Here is a 12,002-nt window from a genome sequence, read left to right on the forward strand (position 1 = left end):
TTTAGAAAGTTAAACTATAAGTGAATAACTTTTAGTATTTTGCATTAAAGTATTTGACAACTTTATGAATTACAACGCAACAGAGCTACCAAAAAATAAAATTTGGCTGTAGTTTCTCAAATTTAAAAACCCAGAACATTAAAATGAATATAATACCTACACAGAAACAAATCAGTCACACAATCTTCAAAAAGAAGAATTTGACCTTGTTCACCCTGGGTACACTTTTATTAGTACATTTACTCTGTGATGTTGTCACTCCCACTTTAAAAACAAATGGGAATAAACATAAAAACTTGATCAGCACTCTTTTATCAAAGAGTTAATGGCCTCAGATCATGCTAGGAGAACCTTAAAGAAATATCAAATAAAATACCTCTTTCTTGCTATTTCCATTTATATATATATATATAACTTTTATTTTTATTGAGTGTGCAGGTCTAAATACATCAGTACATCCTGTGATTCAAATAATTAGTCATCTTAATTCCAAAGAATAAAAAAATAAAATAAAATAAAAACACCATGTTCAAAAACACCATGTGAAAAGGCTTCCTTTCATGGAAATGTCCAGGAGCTATTTACTTGGTTTCTGGATGGCGATCAGCAGGAAGTCATCCTCTGCAGAAAATAATAAATAGAAACAGTAAGGCCCAAAAAGTGTTCCTTTATTAAATTACTGAGAGAGTACAACATGTATGTCATCAGTAAGTCAATACCACCAATGGTACTATCAGTCACTTACCCAGTGCAACCAAGATTTCATGTTCTTTGGTGCGGATACGGAGGAAGGTGAGATCGTTTTGAGGGTCAATATCCCTCACAGTGCTCTGAGCCATCGTGGAGAGCTGACCAAGAAGAGATGCATACCGGAGTGTAGTGGAGTTATCTAAAGTTGTTCTGATGGGAATACCTGAAAAGAACAAAAGAGTAACCAACTGTCATATATAACCACAAACAGAGATGTTTCAGAGATAATTGTTTTTTGTTTACCTTCTGCATTAACAACTATTGTTCCAATTACACCTTTGTGGTTTTCAATCCTCTTCAATGTTTCCTCAACTTCAGCCTGCAATATGAAAAAAGGTAAAGACAATTAAAGATTCACTTACAAGTATTTAATAGATAATCTACTGGTTATTTAAGACAGTTGTTCTCAAAGTGGGGTTCTGGGACTCCTGGGGGTCCGCGAACATAGCGTGGGGGTCTGTGAAATAATTTGAATACATTTCTAATAAATTATAAAATTGTGCTGTGTCATTACAAAACAGCATATACACCATTGTTATGATACAATTTGGTGATTCAAAGGGATATGTGAGTCTTGCTAATGTTAATTTTCTGAAAGCGTTTAAGATCAATTACTTGAAAAGTATAAATGCTGTCATGTTGAGTCCACAAGGAATGAAATGACCCTCTGTTTTAAAGTATACAAGTGGTATTTACTTGATTCAAATTGAAGTGTTATCTGTTTATCACTATGGTACAGGTCTGAAGTATTTACATTGATACGTTTTACAATATAAATAGTTCCAAGGGCAACTAACAGTGCAAATGGTAGTAAGCATGTGCTTTAGTGATGGGAAGTTGGGCTCTTTTCAGAGAGCCGGCTCTTTTAACTCGGCTCCCAAGGAAGAGCCGGCTCTTCCGACTCCCGAACAGCTCTTAATTTAGGATCTTTTGAAGCTATATATTTTACCTTAACTTTGCCTTAACTTTGCAAAAAATAATGTTTGTGTGTTGAAAACCCTTTTATGTACACTGTTTTTATGAGAAGCCTTATAATTGCCCAATTTTGTGCATTTATTCTGTTACAAAACCAATCTTACCCTAACCCTAGGGTTAGAGTTAGGGTAAGGGTTGTGATTAGGGTTATGATTAGGGTTAGGGTTAGGGTTAGGGTTAGGATTAGGGTTTGGGTTATGATTAGGGTTAGGGTTGGAACCAGAACCAAACTAAGCAAACAGAACCAGAATCAAACTCATGCAGACAGAACCAGAACCAAACTCAAGCAAACAGAAGCAGAACCAAACTCAAGCAAACCGAACCAGAACCGAACCAGAACCAAACCAGAACCGAACTCAAGCAAACAGAAAAAGAACCAAACTCAAGCAAACCGAACCAGAACCGAACCAGGAACGAACCAGAACCGAACACAAGAAACAGAACGAGAACCAAACTCAAGCAAACAGAACCAGAACCAGAACTTTAGGGTTTGGGTTAGGATTAGGATTAGGATTAGGGTTAGGGTTAGGGTTAGGATTAGGGTTAGGGTTGTAACCAGAACCAAACTAAGCAAACAGAACCAGAACCAAACTCAAGCAAACAGAACCAGAATCAGAACCAACTCAAGCAAACAGAACCAGAACTTGGTTAGGATTAGGCTTTGGGTTATAATTAGGGTTAGGGTTGGAACCAGAACCAAACTAAGCAAACAGAACCAGAACCAAACTCAAGCAAACAGAACCAGAATCAGAACCAAGCAAACAGAACCAGAACCAAACTCAAGCAAACCGAACCAGAACCGAACCAAACCAGAACCGAACCAGAACCGAACCAGAACCGAACTCAAGCAAACAGAACCAGAACCAAACTCAAGCAAACAGAAAAAGAACCAAACTCAAGCAAACCGAACCAGAACCGAACACAAGCAAACAGAACCAGAACCAAACTCAAGCAAAGAGAACCAGAACCAACTCAAGCAAACAGAACCAGAACCAACTCAAGCAAACAGAACCAGAACCAAACTCGGGCAAACATTATTAATGTTCTCCGGTTGGCATTGAGAAAAATCAGATGCCTCAGTTTGGATGGGCTGATCCGATTTCTACTCTCAGTGAGAATTTGCCCTGTCTTTGAGAAGAACCCTAACCCTAACCCTAACCCTCTCAGAAGGAACAAATGTAGCCACGATACACAGCCTCCCTTCCATCTCCTATATCCTCACATGTGATTGGCCGCATGGCCGCAATGCTGACCAATCAAAACAAAGTTCTGCTGTGAGCAGAGCTGGGGCTGAGCACTGCGAGAGCTAAGCAGCAAAAGGAAAACAACTGGGAGCCGGCTCTCTCTCGATGCGAGCCGGCTCCTCTGATTCACTATAATGCATCGGCTCTCAGAGCCACAGCTTTTGATCATGACACATCACTAATGTACTTAATCTGTGTTACAATTATGAGGGGGTCCTTGGACAATTTTCTCAACTGTAAGGGGTCCCTGGCTCCAAAAAGTTTGAGAACCCCTGATTTAAGTAATGGAGTGTACTAATTAGTGATATGTATGGAAGCCCTAAAATGACATTCATCTATATCAATTGTTATACCATGACACTGAGTAATTTCCAGCTGTTTTCTAGAGATCTCAAATTATTTGTTTTTTTATCTTAAGATAACACTGCTTGTTTACACCCATAGACTGTACTATTCGTATGCACGTCGCTTTGGATAGAAGCGTACCTGCTAAATTACATTATAACATTGTAACATTGTATATAAAATGGACGTCATCTTGCTCAGTTTGAAGTGAGGCTGCCACAAAAACTGCTCCCCCTAGTGGCTGGCTGCAGTATAGGTCAAAAACGTTGTCTCCCCCATTCATTTGAATGGGGCTGCGGTCAAACTTTAAAAATGAAATACACGTCGTACGTAAGTTTCTCACATCCGTATGCTGTGGTGATATGTAGTTATTATTTGACTGTTTTGTGTTCAAGGCCTCTTTTTTCTGAAAAGTTTCTTTTTCGTTTGTTATCAGAATTTAAAAAACAGGGTTTTACATCTGGGTTTGCTTTGACTGACAGCTGCCGTAGAGAGAAACTCTGTAGCATCTCGGGACGCTACGCTGTGGGGTGGAGCTTGTGTTGGAAACACACAAATTCCCTACTGTGCAGACTGGCTGCAAAAAATGTACAAGATGTCTGCATTCTGGAACGGAATATTTTGGCTTTAGAACCATACAATGGGTAAAGGCTAGATAGATAGATAGATAGATAGATAGATAGATAGACTTTATTTCAGACCCATAGGTCCATATCAGCCCAAGAGTAATATAAAAGACTAAAGATGAGTCAAATACATGTCCAGCAAGAAATAGAAAGATCTTATGACAACAGTTTACACATTCATTTTGATTAAAGCATAAAAAGGCATTTGTTCCAATGTTTCCAAAAGCAAGAAAAATATCTTTCACTTAATGTGGGCTGAGAGAGCTCCCTTAAAATCAGCTAAGCAACTCCCTTAGAATCAGCTAAGCAACACATACATTTATACATTAAATTTCTCAGTACAGCATGAAATGTAGGGACATTGTTGGATACAAACATAAAGCTTGCATTGGTCCATCTTAGTAGTTTAAGGAAAATTCGATATGCATTGATATATACTACCTGAAGCTTTTTCATTTTAGCTCTACTGTAACTGCACCACAAATGAGCAGTATTTAGAGGAAGCTCTTAAAAGCTCTGTTTTAACATTATTTGTGCACATTGGAAATTTACATGCCAGCATATTAACCTGTGCCATATTATCCATTATATATACAGTCTATGTTTACACCTGATGAGTAGATAATTCAGTTGTTTCCTCAAGATCTCAGCTTATTTTGCTGTTATCTCTGTAACAAATTACTAATGACAACAGATTGATTAACTTATTGTCTCAAGATAACAAAACCTGCATCCACTTTCCACTTGGAAAGTTTTTACGAGAACACTCTTATCGCAATAAACAAAAAGAAAAACATAAAGCCTCAGTTCCTACCATTTTGTCTGAGATGTCCACAAGCATACGATTCTGCAGCTCAGTGCATCTTTCTGTTGTCAAGAGTAACGGAAGTGACGTCAGGCCTGAGCGGAAGTGTAACACGGTATTCATTGTGTGGAGGTGGGTGCTGTTAGCTGTTTATCGTTACTGCGAAAATGCCGGAGTTGGCGGTGGAAAACGTGGTCGTTCATCCCTTGGTGTTGCTCAGCGTGGTTGACCATTTCAACAGGTGAGTGACTCTAGTATTTGTGTTCAGTCTTCACATATTTGGGAAGATAAAACGTCTTGAGTCGTAACGATGCAGCTAGGCTAAGCTAATGTTAGCCCTGCTGAGTCAGAGCCCCATTGACAGTGAACGCAGAGATGACCAAGCTAGTTAGCATGCTGAACTCAGCTCCGTTTGTTACCCAGCAAAGAGTGCGTGTTTGTGTGTCAAGTGGTTTAATAACGCTTCATTGTTGCTCTGTAATTAAAGTAAGCGATAAAATGATTATTATTGCGATGGTTTAATTCATATATTCAGCATTAGATGATGGTCTTCGCATTAGCCTAGCTTAGTTTACAGTAGCTTCCTATGTCAATGTTTATGAGTCATGGTGTTAAATTACGACGGAAATCTGATTGAATGTATTGACAATCGAACTTGTAACCTACAGGATAGGAAAAGTCGGCAACCAGAAACGAGTGGTCGGTGTCCTCCTTGGGTCATGGCAGAAAAAAGTTCTTGATGTTTCAAACAGTTTTGCAGGTGAGTAATAAGGTGACAGCATCTGGGGTCCTGTGAGAAACGGATTCAATAAAATCAGTGGGGGAAATAGAATAGTTGGGAACTGAAATATTAGTTAGTTATAGTTTCCTTGGGTATGACAAGCTTTTAGGAGACAATTTTCACCACATCTTACAATTTTTCTACATCCCTATCAGTAATGACTGAGTGGCATATCCTTTTAATCAACAATCCAAAAACCTAAGACTAATACTATTTTCATTAGATATCAGATAGATTTTTTGACTGAACTTATGTTAAAAATTACTTATTAATCGATTAATCAATGAAAATACATTATTCTTATGTCAAAATCAATGCCAAATACGTTATCCCCCCCTAAATTATATTTTCTACAGCAACAAAATGCATATAACTGACGGTATTGAATACAGATACATGTTTAACACTGTTTATCAACGATCAGGCTCATAAAAATATTCTCTGCGGACATAGTCTGTAATGTGAAGGCTCATAATACTAACAGAAAAGTACTTCAGACTCACAGTGTCCAGTTTTCTGTCTACTCGTTCTTATTGAGAAAAATAAACATGTGTATTCGGTCAGGTGTCAGCCAGGAGCGCAACTGGGTCATAATCAGTCCAGCTGCAGAAAAGCTCAGACGGCTCTGATGTTGCTGGTCTGCATACATAGCGTACTAGCAATTCCCACCAGTCTGTTGGATTTGTATCTAAAGGTGGGGAAATGTCCTGTCTAAAGTTGTCAATCTCCGTGTCTGTGCCGTTGATGGCAGCATTTGCGTATTGATCCTCTTTGAAAAGCGCACATGGAGACCTGACGCACAGCCTCCAGCTGAGCATCTACGCTGTGTGCAACAACTTTAACAGCTGGATCACATCGAAACATGCTTTAAACTTAAAACACCTCCCTTATAGCTGAATGTAATATGAGACCACATGATGCTGGTTCCACTTGACGGAAAATATCCTAACAATCAATTAATGGATAATCGATTAGTTTTGTACATCCCTAGTTGTATGTGTTTGAACATGTATAGGAAAATTATTTACAACGGCCTCATCATGATTTCTACTACACATTATGAAGCAAGCTCATTCTAAAAATGTATAAAGTAGCACATCTCCCACAGACAGCTTTGTGGTTTAGTTAATATTTTAACTCTTTGTTCATATCCTTCCTCAGTGCCGTTTGACGAGGATGACAGGGATGACTCCGTGTGGTTCCTGGATCATGACTACCTGGAGAACATGTATGGCATGTTCAAAAAAGTGAATGGTAAGAGAAAGCCTGTGTTTACATAAGTCGGTGACTGTTCCATTATGATTGAACACTTATGGATAACTGCTTTTCTGATTTCAGCCAGAGAAAGGATAGTTGGATGGTACCACACAGGTCCCAAGTTACACAAGAATGACATTGCTATCAATGAGCTCATCAAGCAGTACTGTACCAATTCGGTATGTATCAACATTTTCTTGTCCTCTGCCTAATGTGCATGGGTTTGCTATTATTTTTTATGTGATAACTCACTAATGTATGTTTTCTATTATCCTACCAGGTGTTAGTCATTATAGATGTGAAGCCCAAAGATCTTGGTCTACCCACAGAAGCATACATCTCTGTGGAGGAAATACATGACGTAAGTGAATTGTGAGCGTGTTAAAGCTGATTGAGTATCAGTTGTTGTCCAAAAATGTTGCACTCACTAAGGTGTCATAGACAGAATAGACCAACACATTTTGTGTAAGTGTAGCGACGATGCATGCCAGTTTCCTGGTCCAAACTACAGTGGTGTACAAACAGACAAAAACCCAACCAATTCTTATTGAAAGGCTTTTAGAGAATTTTACTTCATTTTACATGTGACCTAAGCATGATTAGCATCTTGCCACATATCATGTTTTAAAACAATGCGCCTTTGTGATTGACCGTTTCTAGGATGGCACTCCAACATCTAAGACATTTGAACATGTCACCAGTGAGATCGGAGCTGAGGAGGCAGAGGAAGTAGGTGTGGAGCACCTGCTCAGGTAAACCAGGATCTTTTGATTTTATATTTTTTTATCACGTTCAGCCATTTTAGTTATTACATTCCAGTATTATATACAGTACTATCTTACATTACTCTAATTAAAATACAGAGTGTAAACAATGTTAAGTGTTGATGAACATGATCACCAAATAGATCTTGTAGAGAAAACATTAATGTTTGTATGTTCCTCTTCTCATCTTATACACACCTTTTACAGAGATATCAAAGACACAACAGTGGGTACTCTGTCGCAACGGATCACAAATCAGGTTCACGGCCTGAAGGGACTCAACTCCAAGCTGCTGGACATTCGCTCTTACCTGGAGAGGGTGACGGCAGGAAAACTTCCCATCAACCACCAGATCATCTACCAGCTGCAGGATGTTTTCAACCTGCTGCCAGATGTTAATCTGCTGGTACGTTTTTTGTGTTTGAAGAGGATTTATCTCTAAAGGTTGTTTGAAAATGCACAAAGGACCAAAGACATATTTAGAGAAAAGTAATGAAATCAATATTTTTAGCTTTCATCTCTGCCTGAGAAATAGCTTCCCATTTCGTGAGCTGGCGGCACAAACAAGTTCTTAATTCTAACTTTTAGGCTATGTTTAATGCTACAGTTTTAACTCATCAATTCCATTGGAAGAAAAAAACTTGGAGATCTCAAGCTGATTCACACTAAACCACCAACACTTTTCTAGGTTGAGGGCTGTGCTACAAAGCAGAATGTGGTTAGCTGGGTAAGTTTAACACGGGTAGGGTAGCTCATTTCTTACTGGGATACAACCTGATATTAATGCACACTGCACACCTATCCTACTCCAGAGTGGTTTTGAGGTGAGAGATCAACTTCTAAATATCCTATTGCGTAATTAGCTCTCCTGACCGAGGAGCTTGGTGTACAGAACATGAAAGGCACTGCTGTTCAGTGACCAGCAAAACCCTTTGGCTGTCCCTGATGACTTTACATATATTGGAGACATTGTGCATTTTTTTTAACCAATGTCCCCCTAGAACCGACACTGATTGGAGTCATATTACAACATTAAATGCATTTTATTAGCTTTCATACATGCTGTAAGTATACCTTTTTGTGAAGGCTGTCCTTTTACTATTTGAAACCTAGTGTGAGTTTTCTTTGAGCTGGAGTTTTTAACTTACTCACTTTCTTACTCATTTATTTACCTACCCATCAACCCATGCACCTGCCTACTTACCCATATTTCACACAAGTTAAACCAGTGTTTAAGATTACTTTTGTCAAGGTTATTTAAGCCAGATGTTTTTAGCACATCTAACTTCACTTTATAGTTCAATTTCAAGCATATTATGGGCCTTAGAGGAATGTTACAATACCTTTAAAGCTGGGGTTGGTAGTCAGATTTAGATACACTTTTTGTTATACTGGTTAAAATGACTTATATGTCCCGATGGCAATAAATACATAATGTGTCCTTAAAAAAGAGCGGAAAAAAGCTGCTATCTACAGCCGGAGTAAACATGGGAAAACACCAACCAATCCCTGCCTTTGGGAGCCAAAATATGAAACCAGTCAAATCCTGTCCTCTCGTTCTGCCCGCCTTAATTAGACGGAGTCCCAAGGACATGCTACATTCAAATTCATGCTAGTTTTTCGTGACTACCAACCCTAGCTTTAAAGTGCTATTATCATATATTAACCAGATTACATTAAAGTGTTTTATGGTTCCTTTCATTCTTCTAACATAAATATTTTGGCATCCCTGTGTAAAATTGCACCACAGAAATCTGTATTCAAACCATCTTACACATTGTTTTATTATTTTACTAGAACCCTTTGTACAGTCTCATAGGAGTTTTTGTTTCTTTGCAGGAATTCACAAAAGCCTTCTACCTTAAGACCAACGACCAGATGCTGGTGGTCTACCTGGCCTCACTCATACGTTCTGTTGTGGCTCTGCACAACCTGATCAACAACAAGATTTCCAACCGAGACGCAGAGAAAAAGGAGGGACAAGAAAAAGAGGAGGGAAAGAAAGAGAAGAAAGATGACAAAGAGAAAAAAGATGAGAAGGACAAAGACAAGGAGAAGGAGAAAGCGGATGGTGCCAAGAAAGATGAGAAGAAGAAAAAATGAGCGCTCTACCTTCAAGGTCTTTTCTCAGATTACACAGTCTTCCTTTGGATGGTGTTCTACTTTTCGCCTGCAGCCACCGATCACTATGTGGGTCTCAGGCTAAAAGTAGGACTCTATATGGGGAAGTCTGTCATTTGAGATTTGGACTCCTTGTCAATTGGCACTCATAAAGACTGTTATTATCATACAGAGATAAAGATGTTCGCGTCTTTGACATTCTGAACTATGAGAATATTTTTATTCTGTTTTCATGGTTGCCATGCTCCTTGTGTGGTACAACATCTGATATTGCTTTTTTGTAATATGGAAAAATATGTTTCTGTTTCTGTATCATTAATTAAACTGGGAATCCTATTATAAACACGTTGGTTTTCAAGTTTTCACTTCTTTCTCTTTAACTTGTAACTTTAAAACAGATGGTAAATTGTTCTTGACTAGACATGCCCCATCCTGATTTTCTGAAATGTTTTATTATATAATGTGAAGTTTTGGAGGGAAAGAAAAAAACAGGAGTAACAGAGGTATGGATACACAGGCAGTGTGTGCTGTGTGTGTGAAAATGTTTTCCTGTAGAGCAGTATGAACACTAATCACCAGATTGAAAACTGAAATGAAAGATTATTTTGCGTGATGAAACCAAGACTGAAACTCAGGTTTAAGTTAAAATATAGTTATCTATAAAACAGTTTAAATTCAATTTAAATATCCACTTTCTTTAGTTGGTATGATTATAATGAAGAGATGGGTTATTGTTCCCTAAGTGCACAAGGATGAAATGTATAAGGACGCTTGACATCTCTTTTACAAAAAAAAGAAGGGTAATTATGTCAATGATAAAAGTCATTTAACCCCATTACATATGCATAAAATCTCCAAAGAAAACTCACCAAATTGCCCAAGATGCAAAACTAAAACAGGAACATTTATGCATGTTTTTTGGCAGTGTGAATTGCTGACAAATTTCTGGAATTCAATTTAAAGATTCACTGGATAAGTTTTAAAAGTGATACTTGATCAGAAACCTTATCTTTGTTTATTAAATTATTTGCCAAATCTTTATTTAGATAAAAAACAGTGCAGAAAATGCATCCTGTTATCTTGGAAAAGTCAATCTCCCCAATATTCCTTGATCAATCGGCACATTTTTTACTGCTAGAGAAACTGACTGCAGAAATACAAAACAGAGGACACATTTTTCAAGACCTCTGGTGTTCGCTCCTCTCAAGCCTTGGGGAAGGTTTCCAGAGGAAACATATAGTGGTTGATATGGATATGGTGGTATATAGATACAATTTGGTCTGTGGACTTATAGTGCTATTTTGCAGTCTTTGTCTTGTCAAATCTTGTTGTGAAGGTCTGTACATGTGCTGCCTCACTTTAGAAAAAATAACGGAAGAAGGAAAAACACAAATATTTGTAGGGGCAGTAGATGCAGTTCTTCTTGAAAAAGGACTAAGACATATTAAAATATTAAAATACACATATATGTTGATGAAATTATGGCTGTTGTTGCAGTGAGGCATCATTTGAGTTGTGAACAAACAATTGTGTTATCTTTATTTTTTTATCATCTTACTTATATTTAAGGAGCGCTTGTTTGTATGTGTTGCTTGTCCTGTTTTCTTTTGTTTAAATGTTTATTTATTTGTTTTTTTTGTCTCATTTGTTCGTTTGTCATGGTGTATATATGTATAATGGAAAAGCTAAATAAAAAAATTATTTTTAAAAAATGATAAAAGTCATGTAGAGAGACTGGAAGCTAACTGGACTATTAAAACATTGATTGTGGGATATTGTTTTGCCAACTTTGCGATGTCAGCAATACAACTTATGGCTTGCACTTCTCAATACAAGTATTTTAGATCATTTATTAACCCTCCTGTTATGTTGCGGGTCAAATTGACCCATTTTAAAGTTCAAAAATAAGAATAAAATTGTTAAAAGTATTATTTTGCATTTCTAATGTCACAGTGGATAAAAGGCTAGTGCTATTCAGAGGTTCCCTCCATCTTAGGTAATATATGCCTTCCAAACCAGCTAAATACAGCATTAAAATCTGGGCAGCATGTTAATTTATCAATATCACTACATAAAAAAAATAAATAATCCAAATGTAAAATAAAGTAAACCAAACTCCATGTCATTTAAAACTATTGTATTTATATTTAGGTATTTAACTGTACATTAAAAAAAAAAGTATTAAGAATTTTCATTAAAAACGAGTGAGTTATCCTCATTGAACCATGATCTGTGAGAATTAAAGAACACTATTGCACTGAATAGTGATTTAAATAGTTAGTAATGGAGTTAATAATGAGATTTAAAAAATGTTTATTGGGATTCATTTTTGGG

General features: G+C 37.4%; 2 protein-coding genes across 2 annotated transcripts; one reads left to right on the forward strand and one right to left on the reverse strand.

Annotated features, from left to right (window-relative positions):
* Window positions 1-389: 389 nt before the first annotated feature.
* LOC117813896 (dynein light chain roadblock-type 2-like) lies at window positions 390-4,879 on the reverse strand. The gene is made up of 4 exons (XM_034684955.1): window positions 4,755-4,879; window positions 994-1,069; window positions 746-913; window positions 390-621 (listed from the first exon to the last, which is right to left on the reverse strand). Exons 1-4 carry the CDS (start codon window positions 4,866-4,868, stop codon window positions 578-580), a joined length of 402 nt encoding a protein of 133 aa, XP_034540846.1. The 5' UTR covers window positions 4,869-4,879; the 3' UTR covers window positions 390-577.
* Window positions 4,829-10,013, forward strand: psmd7 (proteasome 26S subunit, non-ATPase 7). Its single transcript, XM_034684950.1, has 8 exons — window positions 4,829-4,986; window positions 5,414-5,505; window positions 6,688-6,780; window positions 6,865-6,962; window positions 7,064-7,144; window positions 7,444-7,535; window positions 7,755-7,953; window positions 9,387-10,013. Exons 1-8 carry the CDS (start codon window positions 4,913-4,915, stop codon window positions 9,648-9,650), a joined length of 993 nt encoding a protein of 330 aa, XP_034540841.1. The 5' UTR covers window positions 4,829-4,912; the 3' UTR covers window positions 9,651-10,013.
* Window positions 10,014-12,002: the final 1,989 nt, after the last annotated feature.

The sequence above is a fragment of the Notolabrus celidotus genome, chromosome 6 (assembly GCF_009762535.1).
Source record: "Notolabrus celidotus isolate fNotCel1 chromosome 6, fNotCel1.pri, whole genome shotgun sequence".
Classification (NCBI taxonomy): Eukaryota; Metazoa; Chordata; class Actinopteri; order Labriformes; family Labridae; genus Notolabrus; species Notolabrus celidotus.

Excerpts from the sequence above, each read along its gene's own strand:
- LOC117813896 (XM_034684955.1), bottom strand. The coding sequence starts at position 4,868 with ATGAATACCGTGTTACACTTCCGCTCAGGCCTGACGTCACTTCCGTTA. Across the intron at positions 1,070-4,754 it reads TGGACATCTCAGACAAAATG|GCTGAAGTTGAGGAAACATT; the intron begins GTAGGAACTGAG and ends TTCATATTGCAG. Across the intron at positions 622-745 it reads TGAAATCTTGGTTGCACTGG|AGGATGACTTCCTGCTGATC; the intron begins GTAAGTGACTGA and ends TATTTTCTGCAG.
- psmd7 (XM_034684950.1), top strand. The coding sequence starts at position 4,913 with ATGCCGGAGTTGGCGGTGGAAAACGTGGTCGTTCATCCCTTGGTGTTG. Across the intron at positions 6,781-6,864 it reads CATGTTCAAAAAAGTGAATG|CCAGAGAAAGGATAGTTGGA; the intron begins GTAAGAGAAAGC and ends TTCTGATTTCAG. Across the intron at positions 7,145-7,443 it reads CTGTGGAGGAAATACATGAC|GATGGCACTCCAACATCTAA; the intron begins GTAAGTGAATTG and ends GACCGTTTCTAG.